This window comes from Podarcis erhardii (genome assembly GCF_964252035.2).
Source record: "Podarcis erhardii genome assembly, chromosome: 5".
In the NCBI taxonomy this organism is placed as follows: Eukaryota; Metazoa; Chordata; class Lepidosauria; order Squamata; family Lacertidae; genus Podarcis; species Podarcis erhardii.
The window spans coordinates 65,668,398-65,691,614 of NC_138509.1; the positions used below are offsets into that span (position 1 = coordinate 65,668,398).

The 23,217-nt window shown below is 43.2% G+C and overlaps 2 protein-coding genes across 4 annotated transcripts in view; one reads left to right on the forward strand and one right to left on the reverse strand.

Annotated features, from left to right (window-relative positions):
- The first annotated feature begins 1,478 nt into the window (after positions 1–1,478).
- On the forward strand, positions 1,479–10,617 carry MTERF4 (mitochondrial transcription termination factor 4). 2 transcript variants are annotated; one of them, XM_081863111.1, is made up of 5 exons: positions 1,479–1,587; positions 3,816–4,326; positions 5,145–5,329; positions 6,271–6,624; positions 9,573–10,617. In XM_081863111.1, exons 1-4 carry the CDS (start codon positions 1,552–1,554, stop codon positions 6,622–6,624), a joined length of 1,086 nt encoding a protein of 361 aa, XP_081719237.1. In that variant the 5' UTR covers positions 1,479–1,551; the 3' UTR covers positions 9,573–10,617. The 2 variants fall into 2 exon arrangements, with proteins under 2 accessions (XP_081719237.1, XP_081719236.1); XM_081863110.1 differs by lacking the exon at positions 9,573–10,617 and having other exon boundaries at positions 6,271–7,443.
- The window catches only part of SNED1 (sushi, nidogen and EGF like domains 1), a 69,159-nt gene continuing 53,311 nt past the window's right edge, over positions 7,370–23,217 (reverse strand). For both annotated transcript variants that reach the window (XM_081863108.1, XM_081863109.1), the window contains 11 exons: positions 20,594–20,777; positions 18,466–18,578; positions 17,444–17,722; positions 16,504–16,648; positions 16,288–16,370; positions 16,095–16,196; positions 14,139–14,255; positions 12,446–12,533; positions 11,758–11,841; positions 11,418–11,448; positions 7,370–9,743 (listed from right to left, as the gene is read on the reverse strand). In XM_081863108.1, coding sequence (XP_081719234.1) covers positions 11,427–11,448; positions 11,758–11,841; positions 12,446–12,533; positions 14,139–14,255; positions 16,095–16,196; positions 16,288–16,370; positions 16,504–16,648; positions 17,444–17,722; positions 18,466–18,578; positions 20,594–20,777 — 1,217 coding nt within the window. In that variant the 3' untranslated portion in view covers positions 7,370–9,743; positions 11,418–11,426. The remainder of the gene's footprint in view (positions 9,744–11,417; positions 11,449–11,757; positions 11,842–12,445; positions 12,534–14,138; positions 14,256–16,094; positions 16,197–16,287; positions 16,371–16,503; positions 16,649–17,443; positions 17,723–18,465; positions 18,579–20,593; positions 20,778–23,217) is intronic.

The following is a 23,217-nucleotide window of genomic DNA, read 5'->3' on the forward strand; positions in this document are numbered from 1 at the left end:
CAGTTTTAAATTAGGAGTGGACAGATTTCAGACTTATGTTTTTCATTAGAATTTAAATCTACCAACCTGAGCCAAATGTTAAAGGTATACATTAAGAATTCTGAACCCAGGAATTTGTTCTGAGTACTAGATTTGCCATACGTCCTTTCTGAACCACTTAATATAATCCAGAGAGCTACCAGATGATCTACCTTCTGCCCATCCCAATTTACTGAATGGCTTTGCCTGTTAGATTACCCTTTAAGAGTTATTTTCTCATCTTATTTTTGTACACAATTTCAATATGTTTGTAGCATCAATTGTTTCTCCAGCTTCCCTCCTTGAGTGGAGGAAGACAGCTAGCTGGAGGATATGCCCCTCCACTGGGGCCGGTAAGAAGTTCCATTCATTACATGGTGTATGATGGTGGCGGGCTCCATCAGGGTTTCCAATTATAAATCCCTATTTGGGACTTCACCAGACCTGCTTAGACAATAGCGTTGTTCGTGGTTTTCTTGTGAAAAGTATCATGTTTTCTACCTCAAAGTTGGTGTCGGTTTCACGGATGGGTGGCAGCCCTCCAGCGCATAAAACCCCCAGTAGTAATTTGGAAACCTTAATTCAAAACCCTGCTTCAGCTAATCATTTTATGAGGTCTCCTCTACTGTCCTCAGGAGCTTTTATTTCTGTTCCTATATATACAGGGTTGGATTTAGGTTTGATGAGGCCTTAAGCTACTGAAGGTAATGGGGCCCTTTATATGTCCAGCTGTCCCTTGTCAACAACAAATTGTAGCTGTTTTTTGTCTTGAATATATGCCATATGGTAATTTATGGACCTAATAGGTATCTTAAGCCATTTGCACATGTTGCCATGTAACCAGTCCATGCAGAATGTTGGTGCCCTATATATAGAAATGAGAAGACCAGTGATATTTTAGGGAGCAGGCTAGCAGACGGGCCCGTTGCTTACATCATAGGAGCCTACACAACACAAAACACTGTTGCTGTATGTAGGTTTTGTTTTATTTTTTATCTTATATTTTGGAAATGTACATCCAGTTGCTTTTTCCTTTTAATTTTTTTGGGACCCCCAAGAGTGGGGCCCTAAGCTATAGCTTGTTTAGCTTACAGGTAAATCCAGCAATGTATATATATCTTCATAGTGGGGTGTGAATAATCCCCCGTTTGCCTCCAAGCGAACACTGTTTGGGTAAACAAGGGCCGGGATCAAACCCATCTCCTGGACGTGTGTAGCTGCATTATTTTGAGTGGGACAGGTGTGTGCATTAGATTCCCCGCCCCGAGCACTCAAATCTTAGGGGTATGACTTTAAAAATGTCATCTGAAGCGACTCTTTACGGGAGAATAGCAGAGATTACTTCCTAAACTCAATTGCCCTCGGCATCGATCGGCCTAAACGCAACTAGCTTTCTCCTGCACGGGAAGAGGTTGGCCAGCCCTCAACCGCGCGGCGGAACTCTCCCTTCAGCTTCCGTTTCCGAGGGGGGAGGCGTTTGCCCGAACACCTTCCTCCTCTGAGAGCCTCGCGCCGGAGAGGAAACTTGGCAAGATGAGGGGCGCGCAGCTGGGACGCTTTTGCGCGCAGGTAGGGAGGAGGCTTGGCGGCAGGGCTTGGCGGTGGAGCTCTGGCCCCGGGGCGACGCGCCCTCACGGGAAACCCAGGCCCGCCAGCACAAGCTGCTTCGCCGCCCCGTGGCGGATGTGCGAGAGACTCCCAGCTTCACGGCGGGAGGCAGCCTGGACGGAGTGGAGCCCAAGCGTTACCTCTGCGCGTTGAGCCTTCAGTTCGTAGTAGCATGCCGACACGCGAGATACACGCGTGTTCTCGTGCCTGCAGCCTGGCTCGTTCCTGCCCTTGCAGAGGCTTTTCTGGCACGGCTCTCATTAGAGTCCGTGGCACTTTGCCCACTCTTTAGAATTATTATTTTATTTATTATACATTTGCTTATTGTATACCGCCTTTTCCCCGACAGAGACTCAAGGTGGCTTACAGATAAAATAAGAACAGCTAAATATTGGTTGGCAAGTAAGGAGGGGGGAAAAGTATATAAAAGAATAATTTCTTGGATGCAAAGATCCAGGTTTGGGGCAAGTACTGTTTGGTGAGAGAACCCAAGCAGAGATCCCAAAATATGCAGCAAATATGATAGGAATTGGAGTCCAGCAACGTCTGGGGAAACAATGGTTTCCCACCCCTGAAGTAAATAACAGCACTTTAATCACTGAATCATTGCAACAAGGGTGTATAGGAAGTTGGTATTGGTATCCCCATGTTGCCTGTGGGGGTAGGATGGCAGCAAGATGGAAGTTTGCCTGAAAGGGCATCTGGTCAATTAATGGCAACTTAGAGATTCCGCCTTTCCTTTTCTGGTTGTGTGTTTTGGTTTGTTTGTGTTGTTTGAAATTTAATGCTTAAGCTTCCAAGTAAACTTGGTGAAAAAAGATGGGACATACAAGCTTTTAAATGGATAAGTAATAGATTAGTTTTCACTGTTATATCCTCCTAAGGTATGCTTAGTGTTTCCTATGTGAATGGCTATCCTAAACTTAATTGGTCAGAAGTAAGTTCCACCAAGTAAAATACGACTTACTCCCAGGTATATACGTCCATAGTACTGTATTTTCTTAATTTGGAAAAAAATGGCCATGTCTTTAACAATACAGTAGTTAATATAGTTTAGAATTGCCAGTCTGTAAGCATGAATTGGTTAAACCACAGAGCCTAGGACTTGCCGATCAGAAGGTTGGCAGTTCGAATCCCCGCGACGGGGTGAGCTCCCGTTGCTCGGTCCCTGCTCCTGCCAACCTAGCAGTTTGAAAGCACATCAAAGTGCAAGTAGATAAATAGGTACCGCTCCGGCAGGAAGGTAAACGGCATTTCCGTGCGCTGCTCTGGTTCACCAGAAGTGGCTTAGTCATGCTCGCCACATGATCCAGAAGCTGTATGCCGGCTCTCTCGGCCAATAAAGCGAGATGAGCACCGCAACCCCAGAGTCGTCCGTGACTGGACCTATTGGTCAGGGGTCCCTTTACCTTTAGCTTTAGCTTTAAGCATGAATTGGAGGTGTTGGAAACTACCTTTTAAAACCATCTTCAGCTACCATTGTTGTAAATGGGTTAAAATACATTTAGTCCGCATTGTGATTTTGAGAGCATACTACTTTACAGGATGGTGAGAGCTGCTTTGAAACTGGTGCTTTGCAAGTGTTGGCTAACAAATGATCTGAGAGGGATCAGCAGTGTAAGATTCATTGTATTTGTTACTTATACCAGACCGGATTGAGTTTTGTATATAGTAATCCATGACCCCTTTTATGATTATAAATAAAGATTATTATTTGTCTTCATGGTGCTTGTGGGCATCATTGTAATGCAAACACTGACAGAGTAAATGACCACCATGGACTCATACTACTAGTCTGATGGCTTGAAAAACTTGTTAGAATGACTGTGTGGTTTCATTTTTGCAAGGATGCTTTGGTCCCCTAGTTCTGATGCCTAAAGTTTTCTGAACAACACAATACAGTGGTACCTCTGGATGCGAACAGTATCCGTTCCGGAGCCCCATTTGCATTCTGATCCTGAAGTGAACGCAACCCGCGTGTGCGTGGGTCGCGATTCGCTGTTTCTGCGCATGCGTGACATCATTTTGAGCGTCTGCGCAGAAGCGAGCAGTGAAAACCGGAAGTAACGTGTTCCATTACTTCCGGGTCACCGTGGAGTGCAACCCAAAAATGCTCAACCTGAAGCAACTTTAACCCGAGGTATGACTGTAATTTATAATATATTAAAATTTGTTGTCTGTTCCTTTAGGTCTTGCAGAAGCACAAATTTGTCCCCTTTGCCTGTCGCTCTATCCAATTGTCTTATCTGAAGGCATCACCACTTGCCTTTCTATGCTCTCTTCAACCCCTGGGCTGCAGATTGACGGGCACCAGTTCTTCTGGACAAAGTGAAGCAAATGTGTCCCATGGAAGCTGTAAAACAGACACCAATGAAGCCTCTCAGAAGTTTCTAGAGACTCTTGCTACTTCCCAAGTAGAGCCAGTGAGACCAGCTGATTCAGATCTCCTGAAGCTGGGGAAGGTGGCAGATCCATTCTTGGCCATGGGGCTAAGCCCTGCTCAGATAACACGCTTGTTCAGCTTGCAGCCATATGCACCTCCTCAGCTCAGGTTGGCTGTCGTTTCAGAGCTCCTTCTTCTGGGTTTAAGCACAGACGCCACACTAAATGTCTTACAGAAGAGCCCTGAATTGCTGAGAATGTCATCAAAGCATATAAAGGACCGTGCAGATCTGCTGAGGAGGCTGGCATTCAAGGAAGGTAATGCTTTCTCTGTGCTATGCAATCAGTGGAACATCTGTACTGAATTGTGTGCTGTGGGCCATACTGGATTTTTGTAACCCTGTTTGGAGCCTGTGAGCATTATCTTTAACTCTTCTAGTGGGCATTATATGGAATAAATGACAGAAAATCTGATCTCTAGGAAAGGGTGCAAATTAAGTTGCACATGCAGTGATAGGAACCATGGCTCCATTATGTTGATAGAAATATATGTTCATCGATCACTTTACACACCACAGATTTAGATAGTCTTTTAAAGAAGATTAGATCCAGCTGTGAAAGTTTGGACTACAATTGTAGGTGGAATGTAAAGGTCAAATCTGCATCTCCAGGTGCTCCCAGATGCTACAAATACAACAGAAAAGGGAAAGTTTGAAACTGAATTGCAGATTTTAAAAGTGCTTGCATGATAAAACTTGGGTTAGAAAAGGATGTAAAAGCATAATTTTTCCTTTCAAGCTTTCTTCTAGCCCTCCAAATTTGTTTTATATGAAAAAGTTGTATTTCTCCGTCTAAAGAATTCCTTCTGTGTTGTTAATCATTGTTTCATTTCCTTTTTCATTTGCTCCTCAGTGTTTCCTTTATTCCTGCATTGTGCAGTTGCAGTACATACACATGCAAATGCACAAAGTTCTGCACAATAAATAATGAGCCAGACATATACTCAGGAAACATTTTTAGCCTGAAGGACTGGGTGGCTGTATGTATAGCAGGTACACAGGGAGTACTGAGGAGCAAACCAAAAAAGTAAGCCTAGGGTATGATTGTTTATGTCTTTTTCCTCTTTCTTTTAACAGTGGGCCTTAACCATATGGCAGTTCATTTCCCAAGAATTTTTACCTTGCCACAAAAGAGAATTGAGGTCGTAGAGAATCTCCTCAAAGAAAAATGCCTTTTCTCTGTGCAGCAAATATCAAAAATTCTGCAAACATGCCCAAATATTTTGCTGGAGGAGCTAGGTGATGTGGAATACAAATTCCAGGTAATGTATGCTGCATTATATTTTCAGAAATTCATAATAGACAGTTTCTATATATCAAATATATAGTGTTAGTGCACATTCCCAGAGTGGATTAGCTGGTAGGCCTCCAGTCGCAGTAGATCCCACTCACAGATCTTGCAAAGCCCAAAGATACGTTTTAGCAGGGAGTTTCCATATAACTCATTTTTTAGAATGTGCTTTAAAAATAGGATCTTTTCTTTCCCCTCTTCCAAATACTGATATAGATAATGGAAGCTAGAATAAACTTTGCTTTTGTGCCTCCCATTCCATTGATTTGTTTCGAGAATCTCTCATGTGGGCCCTGAGAAATGTAACATTTGACTTTCCTCTGCTATCTAATGGACATGCTTTTGAATTTATTGCATTAAAGGCTGTGACTTCATATCTTTGGGTCACATCAAGTGACGGTCGTTTGCTTGCACAACATAAGCCTGTTTGTGCAACGACATTTCAGGTTTCCCCCTCCTCCTGCAACTCCCATGCACCCTGAGATCTGTTCGACCCACTCAAGATCTGGGAGGGGTTGCTGGGCTGCAAGGGGAAGAAGAGAAGAAACCATTTTGCAGACGCACACCCATCCATGCTGTGCTGTATCTCACTCTTAGTTTTGTATGGAATTTCTCTGGATGGCTACTCTTGTCTCAACCTTTGTTGCCACAACTGGTTCTTAAGGACTTCAGATGTTTTTCCAGTTTTAGGGGGGAAACATCATGAAACCCAGTGGCACTGGTGTTAGTGAACTAGTAACCTCCTTGATTTGACTATAAAGGCAGGAAAAGAGGCACAGTAGAGAAGCACAGGTAAAGACCCCGAAACACGTTTAGCCAAATAATAAACCCTTTCCAGCCCTTGGTTCACAGTCTAGCATCGAATATTGACAATATCTTATTCAAGGTTTGATTCCTTCTTCTTTTTCTCAGTTTGCTTATTTCAGGATGGGAATTAAACACAGAGAAATCGTGAATTCTGGTTTGTTCCAAGCATCACTGGCTGAGATAAAAAACCGGGTTATTTTCTTGGAGCGGTTGGGACTCTTTCAAACTCCTGACAAGAAAGGACAGACCCAGGTTGTCAACCCCAAACTGAAAAGCATAATCAGAGCTTCTGAAAGTGACTTTATAGAAAAAATGGCCTGTTCCTCATTGGAAGAGTATAATATATTTAAGAAATTGCTGGCCCGTGAAGAAGAACGGAGGCAGAAAGAGGAAGAAGCGGCAGAGAAAAACGATCTCTCAGATTCAGAGAGTGATGGCGAAGGGTCTGATTCAGACTAAGTACATAAAATTAAAAAATCTCTGAAGTTTGGTACTGGTATAATCTGTTCAAGTCTAGAACATTGGCTGGAACATTGGGAAATGAAAATGCATCAGTTGTGTAAAAATGAGAGGTGGTGGTCAATAAGGGTAAAGTCTACTCAGCAGCTGTGTAAAAGCAATGGAACCGAAAATGTTTGTGATCTCCTGTCATTACTTTGGCTTGTTCCTTTAGAACCACTGAGAATCGTGGGGTAAGCTTGAGGTGGGAGTTCTCAAGTTGGACTGAGGAATTCCTCTACATCAGGGTCTCTCCCAACTCCCCAGCCAACAAGGTCATGGATTATGGAAGTCGTAAGAACATGTGAAGAGCCACAGGTTACCCACCTCTACTCTAGAGGATAAGAATGCACTTCTTTTTAAGAATGGCAACAATTTTGTTTTTCTCTGAGGGACTTGAAATAGGCAATGCTAGGGATGGATTGTCAAGGAAGATGAAATGCAGGCTGTGAAATAAAAAGTCAGATGTTGTTCTCAGAACAGAGAAGTAGGTGTTATGGGTTCTGTGAAGCAAAGCATAGATAACGATTTATGGGAGAGGAAATGTGGGCCTAGGTGCAGTTTGTAAGCAGAAATTTCATGCTCAGGATAGCAAACAGGTTTTGCTGGTTGTTGGTGGCTGACAACTGCTATAATTGTTGGTAAAGGATCAGGATTTTGGTAGCCAACTGGCATCCTCACGTATTCTTAAAGAAAGCAGACTAGCTTTTAAATAAATTGTATTTTAATCTAAAATGCAAAACAAAATAACTTTGACAGAATAAAATCTTTTTTAGTTTATTGCTGCATTATATATGCCTCAATCTGGCTATAAAATACTGACTTGATACAGACTGTTCTACTTTAGACTGTGCCTGGGGGGAAAACCAGTGTTGCTGTGCGGCAGACAAGAAACTGGCTTGGAAGACCTCTCACTATTTTTGTCAATTTACTGGGCCTGGAAAAATGTGCTATTCAGCTGACGGGATTACTACCCCTTTCCTCCCCCACCCCCTTTTTTTGCACCTTGGAAGCTGTATTTTTAACAGTGAGATTGCCTCCATGTCCCCTCAAGCCAATTAAACTGAAGCAGTTGGGATTTTAGTGCTTGTAAGTAAGACCGGAGACAAAATGTTGTAGCAGGTGGAGTGCTTCTGTTCAGTATTCCACCTCTTCATTCCAATTCTCCCCTCCCATCAGCATTGTGTAGCCTCATGGCTGTTTTGGGGTTCTGTCCATTTTTAGTCATCTCCCCCCATATGATTTTATTTTTGTACTTTTGCAAACCATTAAGTCCCCCCCCCCCAAAGCCTGGTGCTGTTTTGGCTACATATGCTGCTCACAACCTGAACATCAGAAACAGAGGGCATGATAAATTCTCTACTTGCTAATGAAACATGAAAATACATATTTTCTCAATGCCTAGGTTCATTGTGGCAGTACATGATTGGCTGCTCAGACAAATCAGTGCTTAAAATGCTAGAAAAGCTTAAAACGTAGTTTTAACACTACTCCGACAATGCAATCTGTGGTCCTTTGGTGTCGTGTCTACTCTTGCCAATCTATACAAGCTAGGCCTTCTTAAAAGTTCTCCTGAAGAAGCCTTCCCTGAATGAGAAATCCAGATTTCTATTTCTTTTCATAAAACGGCAAATTACAGAACATCCAACCGAAATGCTACAATTTGCAATGGGGAGAGTTTGGAGATCTTGTATTAGTCATATTAAGTATATGATTTTCTCTTACAGCCCATGCCTTTTGAGAAGGCTTGTAGTGAAAAATGCAGTTTCTGTGGGGAGGGGGATTCTTTAGCTAATACTGCTGCAAAACTTATGTTAATAATTGGAATAAACCTAAATATTTATTGGTTCCAGTGAGCCCTTCTCCTAGAGGCTATCCTTTTGTGATATCTGTGGGAAGGGTCTTTTCCTGCTGGGAATGGTTGGTGCTATCTTTTGCTGAAGAAACTATATATACAACTCTTTAAGGCTGCCAGGATTAGCTTTCTAGGGAACAAGGCTGCTTCCCCCCCCCTTTTTTTTCTTTTTTGCAATTTCCGAATGGGCTGCTAGAGAGCTACCAGCACTTGTGGGAATAATAATAGGAAACTGTAATTGATCCTCTGGCTGTATTAATTTATAAAATATACAGTGTATGTATATTAAACACAATTTTATATTTAGTCATACAAACTCGCAAACCTAGGAAATATTAAGGCTCCTTGAGTAGCTGGCCATTCTTGGGAGCTGTAGCAAGTGAACATCTGGGAAGAAGGAAGAAATGCTCTGCTATTTTTCCTCCATTGGCATCACAATCCTGACTTAAATAGGAAAGCAATCTATTTACCCTTCATAGAGTGGTTAGAAGGGTTTTCAACTTTTTTAATTATTAAGGCATGGCATTTTCTAATCACTTTACGGAATAGCATGTCCACAGGCTGAATAACTAAAAAGCCTGTTTGATCTGTTGTTGAAAATGGATATAGACTTCTAGCTTCTGCAGCCCTTCCCCCCCTGCTCTAGAATAACTTTTGAAATGCTAATAATTTGTTAGCAATAAAAAGGCACAGCAGTAGCTGGCTGTCAGATTTGTTGCTTTTCATTAACTAATCTTGCAAAGGGAAAAACAAAGGAAAAGAACCTAGTGTTTTTTTAAAAGACACACTGTTTGCAAATGGGAGTATTTTAGACTTGTGATTAGCTTTGAACATCAAATTTTATGCCAAGGAGGTTCTCCTTTTGGTTATAATCCAGAACATTTGTTTCAGGGCTTGTTTTTCTTTTAAGGTAGTCCAGTGGCCACAGATTATATAACCAGTATCTCCATCACTGGTGAAACTTTAGGCTCTGCCCTTGCGGCAAGTGGCCCATAATAGACTTCAATCCTGAGAGAGACTTTTCTAACATGTCACTCATCTTGTATAAATTCAGGTGCTATGAAGAAAGGTAAGCGGACCCTTATAATCCTGCCAAAGAGAGAGGGATATGGCTATTTGGTGAACACCTCCTGAACAAGGCAAAGGAAGAAAAGTCCATAGATCTTGCTGGAGGGTCTCTCCTTTTTTCCAATCCAGTTATAAGAAATGTTGAGTGTTCTGGAACCTACAAAGGAAAAAAAAACCATGACAGCTAGCATTTAGATAATGTGCGCATGCATAAAACACAGGTACAAAGATTCTTTTCTTCCTCCATTTCACTGCTAAAAAGTTTATTTCACTTGTGTTAAAAAGTTAACAAGCATATTTACTCCTTATTCATATTTACACTGAACTCTTTAGTAAAATGTCAAAGTTCCACTGGTGAGCAGATCCTTGATATTCCCACAGCAAGGAGAATCCTGGTGAGGAATTCTGTTGGTATAGCTTTGGGATCCATTACTGAAATATTTTATGGAGGGTAGAGAGACACAGTCTCACTGAAAGAGCTTTGAAAGAAATGCTGCTTTCAATGAGCAGGATCAAAGAATGCTAAAGGCTGCTTCTGACATTTCATTCCTCAGCATGTGTAGGGAAGTAGGCAGAAAACTGGTTGACAATTATCTTTGTAATGTAGAAAGGTAAGGCTTAAGTGTCAGATACATATAAACACACTTGAGGTGTTCTCTGAAATTTTCTGAGATTGTCATGTCTGAGCCTTCTGGTACTAAAGACGCCCAGCATCTGCTTAGAATAAAAGATCAGGGTGCTGTTTTCTTTGTCTCACCTATACCTTTCATGAAATCTTCTGAGGTAGTCCATAATCACTGCCACTTTTCCTTTAGTAGCAAGCTACCTACCCATCAGTTTTTTGAAGTTTTCTGCCGGCAAAGAGACTGCTCCACCATAGATGGAGCAAGATCCAGTTGCTCAGCCCTCCTCACCTCAGTAGGCCTGTGGCCTGGTGACACCAAGGAAGAATAAAGAATGATAGGGGCGGGGGGGGGGGGAGAATATTGCCTGAAGATACCTGTCACCAAGTTATATTTTTATTATATGTGCAAATCTTTTGTAAGCTACTTTGAGAGCCTCTTGGGATACTTTAAATAAACAAATCAATCTAAATAAATAAAGCATTTGTTCACCATTATGATGCAGTTAGGGACGCGGGTGGCGCTGTGGGTTAAACCACAGAGCCTAGGACTTGCCGATCAGAAGGTCGGCGGTTCGAATTCCCACAACGGGGTGAGCTCCTGTTGCTTGGTCCCTGCTCTTGCCAACCTAGCAGTTTGAAAGCACCTCAAAGTGCAAGTAGATAAATAGGTACCGTTCTGGCAGGAAGGTAAACGGCGTTTGTGCGCTGCTCTGGTTTGCCAGAAGTGGCTTCGTCATGCTGGCCACATGACCCGGAAGCTGTATGCCGGCTCCCTCGGCCAATAAAGCGAGATGAGCGCCCCAACCCCAGAGTCTGCCACGACTGGACCTAATGGTCAGGGGTACCTTTACCTTTACCTTTTTATGATGCAGTTAGAGAACACCCACAATATCCTCAGCTGTGGGAACTTTTCAAAAGGAATTTGCTACAAGTAGCAGGATAAAGGATATGCCCCACCTAGCGAGCTTCTAGATAACTTGTTCCTTACAAGACCCCTAACTCTAGCAGGGCTGGTGAAGCTATGGTCCTCAGCTATTGTTAAGACTTCAGCTCCCATCAGCTCCAGGAAGCAAGGTTAATGCTCAGGGATGGGAGTTGCAGCCAACTACTGAAGACCCACAGATTCCTCAACCCTGTTCTGTGGTTTATCCAGCACAGAGGTTTATGGAGCCCTCATTCCCTATTTTTTCCTGCAAAGATACTTACTATATGGCTTCAGTGTCTGTTACTTTGTTTTCTGAAACAAACAAGAGAACGTTAAATCTATAAAACATTCAAACATACTCTGCTTGTTCTGAATGCTACTTTGCTCCAGCAGCAGGTTGGGCAATGGCAGCAGAATTAAAGTAGCAATAATATTGACTGAGTAAATGACCACAGATTTAAACACTCCAGCGGTCTAAACAACCCGTAAGTTAACATCAAGATTAGATGGTTGCTGCTAATCTAAACCATCAGTAATGTCAGAAATCAGCAGTTGGATATTGCATTCCAAGGGTTTCCCCCACAGCTATGACTTCCCACAAAGCCACCAACATTCCTTTACCTGCTGTGTGCCTTATTTGAAACAGTGCTCTCACAGCTCTCCTTGTAGCAGACATCCTGGTGCACTTTGTAGATCCTCTTGTATCTACCACAACAGCAAATGCAAGTTAAGAGTAGGAATGATGAAAAGTCTGCTTGGCTATAGTTGAACAGTATGTTGGTTGTGAACCTCTCACATAGCTTGGACCTCCCTAATTTCCACCAACATTCCTACTTTGACGGAGAAACCTCCAGCACTAAAATGGACATTTGTATATCCTCAAGTTCCTATCTTCCCCCAAGTGCCTGCCCCTCCAAAACCACCGGTAGCCAAATTATGAGTTCCTCACCATTCCCTGAGTTGCTCACCATTTGCATCATTCATGATCTATCACATCTTAGAAGCTGCACAGCAATCACATTCTGCAACCATTTGTGTATGTCTGCACTACAAACTTCAGTTGGCTTACTGTCTGCGTTTATTCCTGCCTCCTCTCTAGGATCCTAGGAACCATTTTTTTGATAGAACAGGGAATATTTAATTCACAAAATTCTTTGTATTTTCAGATGTTCCTGTACTTTTAAATTATATTCCTGTGTATGGGGATTAATAGCAGGAACAAAAATGGAATGTACAAGGCCCTATCTATCAAAATGGGACTGAGAGCTAATTTGATCTCTGAATTAATGTTCTGTGACACAGTACTTACAGATAATGACAGACACCTCCTTCCCAGACTGGAAAGGATTTGGTTTCTGAGTAAAGCCGAGTACAAGACTGAGGCACCTTTTTGCAGGCTGAAGAGAGAAATTGGCATGGTTAGGGAAGGAGGGAGGGCTATAATAAGCAGAGAGAGATATTTCAAGTCCAATTTCTAAGCATTGTTAAATGTTCCTATTATTCAAAGGCGGGTTGACTTAGAACCAATGCCTTCTAAATTCATTCCTGTCCCAAGTGCTGGCGAGTGAAGGGAGATAAGCAGACCCATTAAACCAACAGTTTGGAAGGAGAGAGCACTATATTCCCATAACCAAAGAAATCTTGATGTCTTCAATAAGCGCCAGATGTTCAACAGGGAAGAGGCCTCACTCAGCTAAACTGGAAGGGAGCTCCATAAAACTGGGCCCTCCATCCTGAACACATGGCTCCTTATAGATACAAGCTATGCATCTGAGCCGCAGGGGACCACTAACAGCGACCCCTTCAAAGACCTCAGTGATCAAGCAGGAATCTAAGGGATCAGGCAGTCCCTGAGTTAACCAGTTGCTAAGGGCCTTGTAAATTAATAACGAACCTCGAACCTGTTCCCAGTATCCTATGGACAGACAGCCCAACCTTTTGAGCACTGAAGTTATCTGCTTGCAGTGGTCTCTCCTCATCAACATAAAGAGTATAAGAATAGCCAACTAGAAACCAGGGAGCATAAGAGTACTCTCCCATCCTTTGGTTTGCAGCAACTGGTATTCAGAAGCATTGCTGCCTCTAGCTGTGGATGTACAGCATAGCCATCATGCCTAGTAGCATAGGTGCCAACTCCCTGGGGGCCTGAGCACCCACAAAATTCCCCATGAAGGGGCTGGGCACTCACAGATTTTGGTGCCAGGGCCATTCATGCTGCATGGCACCCACGACATGGGGGGGGGGGCAAGCTGACACTCCTGCCTAGTAGCCACTGATAGCCCTCTCCTCCATGAATTTGTCTAGTTCACTTTTACAGCCATCCAAGTTGGTGGCCATCACTGCCTCCTGGGGGAGCAAGCTCTGTAGTTTGACTACGCAATGCATGAAGTGTTTTCCACTAGCTAGAGCCTCCAGAACAGGCCCAAGGTAGTGCATTGTGATAACTGAGCCTTAATGTTACCATTGCATGAATTACTGTGGCCAGGCTAACCCTGTCCACAAACAGCTGTAGCTGGTAAAAGGCACGCCTAGCCACTGAGGCAACCAGAGCGTCCAGACAAAGATGGACCCAGAAGCACCCCAAAACTCTTCTTTCTGAGGTAACTCCATCCAGAATAGGCAACTGGCCGGTCTCCCAGATACAGGAACCACCAACCCACAGTGCCTTTGTATGGCATACACACTGGGAAAATGGGGGTTGCCCACTTGGCTGCAGAGTGTAAAGTCTGGAATCAGAGTTGCTCTTCTACTTGCAGTAGAGCAGGAACAACTGGGTGCTACTAATATTCACGTGTTTTTAGTTGTTTTTAAAATTTTAACTTTTCTATTTTTAATTGTATTATTTTATCACTTGTTTTATCACTTCACCGTTTGATGCCCTGGGCTCCTTTAGGAGGAAGGTCAAGATTGACTAAACAATTTAAAATCATCTACATCTAGAAGCACCCATAGTATCATACCGTTAGGAGAGTCCAGAGAAGCCTGTGTTGTTCTTAACTCACCTAGTTCACATTGTCTGCCCTTGAATCCAGGATTGCAATCGCAGTGATAAGACTCTGGGCCAGCAACACAGGTCCCTCCGTTTTGGCAGAAGTTTATGGAACAGTTCTGCTTGCCACCTGGTGATTGGTGATGAAAGGGATAACAATAACAATAACAACAACAATAATAATATTTATACTCTGCCCTTCCCAGCCAGGGCCAGGCTCAGGGCGGCTAACACCAAATATAATATAAATTACAATAAATAAATTACAAATATAAATTACAATAAAACATAATGGAGAACAACAACAAACAATTAAAATACGGCTTAAAATACAGCTTAAAAACGCAGCCTCATTTTAATAGTAGCCCATAAATCAAGACCATAAAGGGAGGAAACATCAGATATTCACCCAAGCCAGCTATCCATGCTGGTCCTACATGGGCCAGCAAAAAAGCCAAGGGAAAATTTATGGCTGCATAAAGGAAGATATCCTGGAATTTGCACTCAACAGTTAAAGCATGCATCAAGAGTACTTCCAGGCAACAGGCAGAGTACTACGTCTTACTTATGTTAGAAAGGAAAATGGGAGCTAGCATTCAGATTTGAGAGTAGGTGAATCAAAGGCAAGTTGCTTAGCTTTCTTCACAGTTACTTGCAAGTATGTTGGTCCTGTGTACAGGAGTGAGCCATGGGATCCTGCAGGGGCGGGGAAACTCCTCGGATGGTTCATTATTATGTCAAATCTTTAGGTGAGGGTGGGAATTGTCAACTGCACTCATTTACTGTAGCCAACCATGCAAGTGCCCAAGCTGGGATCATGAGTTAGTCCACCAAGCCAAAGAACAACCTTGTATATGACTAGTTTGCCCACATGCTGGTTGGAAAAAAGCAGGAGTAAAAAAAAGTGTTTGAGAAAGTAAAAAGTCTTTTGCGCGCACACACTCTTCTATTGTGGTTTTTTTAAACAATACAAAACCTATTTCCTAGAGGTGAAAAGTGCAATGTAACGTACACATCATAAGGAGCAATCCCTAGTTCTTAGTTACTGGAAAGATTCTCCCCTTGCTCCAGCTATAAAACTTAGGACTGTCTGTGAAGTGTCCCCGAGATAACTTGTCACCTAAAACAATTTTCTTGCAGAAAAAAACAGTATTCAAGAAGTGCACTTTATTGTTAATGACAAATACATGTGCACATCCTTACATGTGTCTCTATTAAAACAGAAGCTTATTACTGTTTAACAGGCTATGCATAATTTTATCTTGCTGTTCCTTTCTATATCCCTGTGAACGTCACTACTGATCAGACATGGCCCATTTTTTGTTCGATTTGTTAGTGTAGTTAATGGTCCACATGACATCCCATCAGGGTATATACAGAGACCAATACTCAATCCCTGTGCATATTGTTCAGGATTACACATACAGCAGCAAGATAGCCTCCTTTAACCTCCTTAGTGTTATGCCTACAAAAATGTTCTAGACAATATATATATATTTGGCTTGAGTAGTAGTTAGCTCATGGTCCACTGTTCAATTCACAGCAGTGAGAATCCTATCAAAGAACACTAGACTAGACTGACAGGTGGTTTAAGTAGCAGTGAGAGTATATGACAAATAATAAAAAGGAGAGAAGTTCTATTTCTAGCTGGGCTCATCCAGCAATTACTATTTCTTTAGAACAAGAGAGTAATCCTAATTATTATCACAACAAATCTATTTCTCCCCTAAAGTGCCTGTTCCTTGAGGTGTTTCTCCAATGGAAGGTGGATGGCAACCCATTTGTGGAATTCCCCTGTTGCAAACATTGTTATTCTTTTGGTGTCAGGCAAAGATGCTATCCAAGGCTTTTAAGTGTGTTTTCATTTTTAGCAGACTTATATTTTATTTGTGCGTTTTATTTGTGTGGCCTTGTACCATCTTTGACTTCTGGATTATTCCAGAGATGCTCGTTATCTCTTTAAACTTACTTTCCCTCTTGCTGTTCTCAGGTTCTGATAGGTGCAGTGCCTGGCTGACCTGTTTGGTCGATTCCTCCCCATTTTCTTCCACTTTCATGGGAGCCTCAGGTTCTAGAAAAGGAAGCCAACAATACCTTAGCCTGAGGATTAGTGCACCGCTAGGAGACAAAGAATACAAGTAGGGAGGATGGAGGGCACTTACGTGTTCTTACAGTGACAGATCTACTGGGCAAGTTGCTGAATTTAGTGGTGATCCTCCCTCTGCCATCCACTAGCTCTGTAAACCTTTAAAAAGAAAAAAACACTTGGACATTCTCATTTGTGATACAGTGTCAGCTGAACTGACATATTCAGCACCTCATGAGTCACAATGTGTAATCTGCTTCGTTTTGCATGGCAACTGAGTCCCATTCTTTACCTAGGTGCTTGTGAGGGTTCCTCAGGGGCATTGTGATCAGCAAGCAGACGCAGTTCTGGCAGGAATGCCGGGGGGACCCGGTTTCTCAGCACACGGGGATGCCCTGTTTGGCTCCAGCGCCTTTCTGGGGTGCCATCCTTCTGCACTGCAGACCAGAGAATATCATGTTTTACTGGGACTGGGTGAATCATGCCAGCTTTAATACAGCTACACCAACTCCTTCTCCAGGTACAATTTAGGCTACTTCTATTGACCTATAAAGCCTTAAATGGCTTAGGACCCAAGTACCTGAGGGACTGCCTCTTTCCACTTGAACCTGCCCACATAATAAGATCTTCCTTGGAGGCCCCTCTCCAGCTGAATCTCCCACTCCCTTAAAAAATGTTTACAGCAGTGGTTGTGTAGCTATGATTAAGCTTTGGTGCGGTGGTGGTGGTAGTTTTATTTCTCAATGATCATGCTCCCACACCAACAAAATAGCAGACAGCACAGTACTGTGGGAATGGGTTAAGTCCTCTGAAGGTCACAATTCTAATTGGATTCAGCCCTCTTCCTTGGCTGATTTTTTTGTTGAAAAAGCACAATTTACTTGCTCTCTTAATATCTGCAAGGATATTAAATTCAAAATGAGCAAAAGCAAGGGGGGTGTTAAAGAGGACCTTTCTAATTTTGTAATTAATTGTTTCTTGCTCACTCACATATCCCCAGGGCAGCAGCATGTAAAAGGATATTCTCTGCTCTCGCTTAGAAAATTCCTCATCACAGAGAACATTATCTTTTGCTGTAGATGGATCTGTCTCTCTCCCTCTCATGATATGATGATATGTTGAATATACATGCTGACATCCTAAGAGGCTAGGGCCCACATAATGTCATATTACAAAAGAAACAAAAGGCTTGCAGGAAGCTATGAACATGGGGAATGGGAGGCTGGACTTACAGGCCGTAATGTACAGGTGGGCAGGCTCGCTAGTTACTTGTCCTTGATCTGTGTTTTGAACAGCCATCACTGATAAGCGATATCTTTGACCTGGGTTCAGGTCACGCACTGTGTAGGAAGATAGCTTCCCATTGGGTACATAGCGGCTCTTCACACTTTGACTGGTGGTGACATTGATGATGTAACCTTCCACTGTGCCAACCAGGGGCTGGTCCCAGACCATCTGAACAGAGGTGGCTGTGACTCTGGATGCCGTGAGGTTTCTAGGAGGAAGAGGTCCTGTTCAGGGAGAAGGAGGAAGATCAATGTGGAATTCCTTTCAATTGCCCTTTATTCTTCTCATCCGCTGGGCAGTTGAAACAAGGGCAGGGAGCCCTTGGAGGCAAAACTGTTCTCTTTCCACCATGCTTTCTTAAATGGTTAAACAAAAGTGCCCTCTTACCCAGCTGCAAGCCTCTGGGTGGCTCAGTTGTTATTTGGCCATTGGGATTCTACCAGGAAACAGGCATTGCCTTCCCAGAGAAGAAAGAGAAACTGTTCAAAGACATGGGAGCAAAGGAGGGACTGTCATAGGCACTATCCAAAGGATGCCTGTAACAGCTCTGCAGAGAGAAAAACCCCCTCTACCATAGAACTGCTAGTTGCACTTGCAAAAAGAAGTTTCCAGATTTAGCAGGTACCTCCTTAAAGCGCTTCAAAAATCTAGCAAAAAAAGTTTGATAGTTGCAGTTGTGCAATATTAAATATAAAATGGACATATACACACATGGAAAAGAGCTTTTCAGTTATTCTGAACATATATTAATGAAAAGTAGTATGGTACATAGCCTTATAGGAGTTTGTTGTTAAATAGGACTCTTGTACCTGACTCTCCCTTAAGCATTTTGAGCTCCAACTCTGAACCTAATGCTCAGGCCAAGTACGATTCACCACAGGGGAAAAAGTGCTTTTAAAAAGTTGGTTAGTGGGCAATAAAGGTGGGATGGCAAGAAGCAAGTCGGGGAATTTTCTATCAAACTCACGTGTCCACACGTAGACGGGTGCAGTAGCAAAGCTCTCAGTGGGATGGTCTTCTGCACTGAGGCCACTCAAGGTCCACATGTGAATAAGATACTTCTGCCCTGGCTGAAGGTCCCTGTTGGAAGATTAGATACGCTGGGTAAGTCTCAGTCAGATGCTATGATTTGGGAACAAAGAACAAGCTTATTGACTGCTGCTGAGTCAGAGACTTGCATAAACTACCCACTCAGATAGAAATGTGAACAAATATCTACTGCACACAGAGAGCTGTTGAATGCATGAGGCAAATACCTGAAAGCAATGTCAATTCCAAATTCCTTTCCATCCCATCTGAGCCTCAAATTCTTTCTAATTGAAGAGTCTCAAGTTATACCTCGGAGCTCAGGGCAATGAAACAAGCTGGGAGATGGCTTGAACGCAAGTGGAAGAAAACACTGGCGAGGGCTCATCATCTAGCCTAACAGCAGTAGTGAAGGCAGTAAAGAAGTCATCTACTGCTGCCTCCACTGCATCCTCACTATGCCATCTGGCAGAGCTTTTCCAGATAGTACAGTCTGGCCCAAAGGAAGTAGCAGAACCGACAGTAGCTCACTGTGACTTGTTTGCAAAGCATTTTGAGGATAAAATCAATTGACTCCGCTGTTAGAACAGATAAATCTCAAGAGGTGCCCAGAGTACAGTCTAGTCTTGTTGTGTTGAATGTGTTTCATGTGTTTCATTTGGTAAGGCTCAAGGATCTGGACAAGGTGTGTGGATCCATCAGGGTGACCACTTACACTCTGGACCCTTGTCCTTCTTGGCTGATAAAAAAGTAGCAGCTGCCTGGGCCAGAGAGGTGATTAATGCCTTCTTGCAAAAGGGGGTGGTCCCTGCCTGCTTGATAAAATCTTAAGTCATTACTGACCAGTTGCCACTCTCCCTTTCTTGGTTAAGGTTATTGAGCAGGTGGTCACAGACCTGATCCAGGCACTTTGGGAGGAACTGATTTTCTAGATCCAGTTCAATCAGGGTTTTGGCAAAGAAACTACTTGGTCACCCTTTTTGATTATTATCTCTGGCAAGAGAGAGACAATGTCTGTTAATTTCTCCTTGACCTCTCAGTTGCTTTCAATACCATCAACCATGGTAACCTTCTGGAGCAGCTGCCTGAGTTGGTGGCTCTACTTTGCAGTGGTTCTGGTTCTACTTTGATTATCATTTCCAGAGGATGATATTTGGGGAGTGCTCTTCAGCCCCTTGGAGGGTTCCTCAGGGTTCAATTTTATCCCCCATGCTGCTTAACATCTACATGAAATTGTTGAGTGGGGTCACCTGATGCTTTGAAGAATATTGTCAAACAAAACTCTACTTCTTACACCTGTATATGTGGATGTGCTGGACTGTGGTCTTGCCTTGATTCAGATAAGACTGAGGCACTGTTAGTGAGCATTTCCCTAGACCAAATGGATGGGAAGTGGCATGATATTGACGTAGCTACATACCCTCTGAAGGGGCAGGTATATAACTTGGGGGTACTTCTGGATTCATTGCTGTTGCTTGCGGATCAGGTAGCCTTGGTGGTGCGGAGTGCCCTCCACCAGCTTGGTAGCACAGTTGCACCCCTATCTGGACAGGGATAGCCTAAATTCTGTTGTCTATGCTCTGGTAACCTCTAGGTTAGATTACTACAACACATTATACATGGGGCAGCTTCTGAAGACGGTTTGGAAACTTCAGCTGGTACAACATTCAGCAGCCAGGTTGCTCTGCAGGGAAGACTGTTTGAGCATTATAACACCAATTCTGGCTTGATTGCATGGGCTGCCGATTAGTTTCCGGGCCCAATTCAAAGTGCTGGTTTTGACCTATAAAGCCTTAAATAGCTCAGGACCACACTGGAAACCAAGGGAAGGGAGAGTGCTCTTGTACTGAGTCCTGCTTGTGGGTTTCCCACAGGCATCTGGTTGGCCACTGTGAGAACAGGATGCTGGGCTAGATAGGCCAATGGCCGAATCCAGCAGGGTCTTTTTATGTTCTTCATTGCCTCCCAGCACCACTGACTGGCTAAGTAACAAGCCACCACCTGACCTACTTTCATTCACCATCACCTCCCTCCCTCCATCCCCAGGAAGTCTCTTGCTTCTTTCTCACCAGAATGTGTATTTTGTCACTGTATTGTTTAACTCCACAGCACGATCCTCCACATCATCCGGCTGCCGTATGGACACACGCACCTTGCTGACCGTGGCGTACTTGAGCCTGTGGAGAGCCCATTGCACAGTAATGGTTGTAGCAGTCACATTGGCAATTTCAAATCCCTCCACTGGGTGAGGTCCTGGCAGGATGAGAGAGGGGAAATGCAGGAGGCGGTTACGACTCACCCCACTTGACAGTGACACACTCACTTGATCCTCATGGGTGAGCCCTGCCCCGCTGGAGGCCTCCTTCTCATCTCAGTAGTTTCCTACAGAAGAAAAGGGTCAGTCTGGGCTTTCTGGCAGGACTTCTACAGCAGAGGGCTCCCTCCCTTACTGGGAGTATAGGACATGACATCTTGCAACCTCATGGGACCCTTCTTTGCATTCAAGGGTCACCCATAAGACACCATATGGCACAGTCACGTAGTAAAGTTGGTGTTGCGTAGTGATTAGTGTTAAGGGTAGGCCTGGGAGACCATGGTTCAAATCCCCACTCACACATAAAGCTCACTAGGTGATAGAACCATAGAGTTGATGTTGGACCAGTCATAGTTTCTCCAGGTTGCTGTGAGTATAAAATGGAGGAGAACCAGGCATGCCACCTTGAGCTCCTTAGCCCACATGGATGGCAATACCTAGGAAGGGTGAGTTATGCTTCCCATGCAGCAGAGTCCAATATAGCTAACCCCTACCTAAAAGAGCTTTAATGCCAAATCACACAGAGGATTAGCATAGCCAGGATAAACCTACAATTTATAGAAACCACAGAATGCCCCAGACATCAAGGTAGGCTCTCTCAGCAGACACTGGCACCATACTTATTCAAAGCATGATTTCTTCTATTTACAGGCTCCATATAACCTCATAGTGGTGAGGGAGATGAAGGGCTTGCTATGTATGAACCATGTACAGCGTTTGGCTTGTTCTTGACTGGTAACAGCAAGATGTTCCTGTGAATACGCTAAGTGATTTGTCAAACTGAGATCTGCCGATGTGGTGTTACCAGCTGATTGCCCAAGAGCATTAAAAAAAAAAGCTCAATGGTATAAATTTGTGAACTAAGGCTCCATCCAGATGGGCAGCTTCCTGTGTGGCCAACTTAATGCTGTAGGACTAAAGCAGAAGTGAGTAGGAAAGTAGTTAAAAGCAAAGGGTGCTAACTAGTATGGGAGTAAGACACATCATATGCATGCAAATATCCCACAAGCTATAGAAGGAGTTAGAAGGCTACAGAGGAATGCGTATGGCAAATCTGCAGCACTGTTTCCTATAAATTATCTGTGCACCAGGATTGTTCAGTCAGTATCACTCAACCAATCCTGCTAGTTCCGTCATGTGAAACAGTACAATCCCCATCCCATTAAGGTTGACAAAGTGGCATAATTGACATGGGGGAGAAACCACACGTGCATATGGAAATGCCTAAAGTAATGGATTGTTACAGGCTAAACTGACGATGGACAACTACCAGTGAAGCCTTTTCCATATAATTCTTAAAGGATTACAAAGCAGCAAAAGTCTCTGATGGTGAATGATGGGAGACTCTCAGCTCCCTCAACAGTTCATGGGATACACACATTAGTTATAGCAAGGAGGTTTTAAGCAGGCTTCCTCAACCTCGGCCCTCCTGATGTTTTGAGACTACAATTCCCATCATCCCTGACCACTGGTCCTGCTAGCTAGGGATCATGGGAGTTGTAGGCCAAAAAACACCTGGTGGGCCAAGGTTGAGGAAGCCTGGTTTTAAGCATAATGTGTGCTCTGTATTAAAGGCCTCCAACTTCAGCTGGTTGACAAGAAATATGTACAGCACAATAGAAGAGATTGGTGCAATGGTCTATCTGGTTCTTTCGAAACAGTGAGCATCACTAAGAATTTCAGAGTAAAATAATAACAGTTATGCAATAAATCTACCCTCAGGGTGGTTTCTTTCTGGCTTTATAAGTTCATGCCCTTGAGGCAGAGATATTTTCCCTCCTCTAGGAAAAAAAGTCTATTGTTTGCAACATCTCTCAGGGCAGCCTCATTACCTAATATAAAATTTCTGCTTCACCTCTCCTTTTGCTTTTAATCATTATCTTGTTGCAGGTTATAAGAGCATAAAATCCTCTTCTTTCATCAGGTTTCAATATGCTGTCTTTCAATTTTACTGAATGCTCCTTGCATGTTTTGTTAAAGTCTAGAGAGGCGGTGGTGCGGGGGGGGGCATTCAGTAAAATTGAAAGTCGGGGGGGGGGGAGAGAGTGCAAGCAGATCTTCCCCAAGATCATTTGTCATTTTGTTGGCATCTGTTTTCCCTACCAAAAAAAGAAATTCAATCATACTCTCTGATTAGATGGAATTTCCCTTGCCCGCCAGGACTCTACTTTGAGCAAACATACATTCCAAACGAGCATCACTATACAGTGGATAATTCCACTGTTGTGATTCCACTATATTTTTTATTCCTTTTCTTAGAAATTCTATGCTTAAAAAAAGATAAATAAAAAAGCCAGCTATTACATATAGTTCAGAGACCACTACTGTTGGCTTAGCGAGGAAAGCTAGGCATAGAATGCTATCAGGGAACAAGCACTT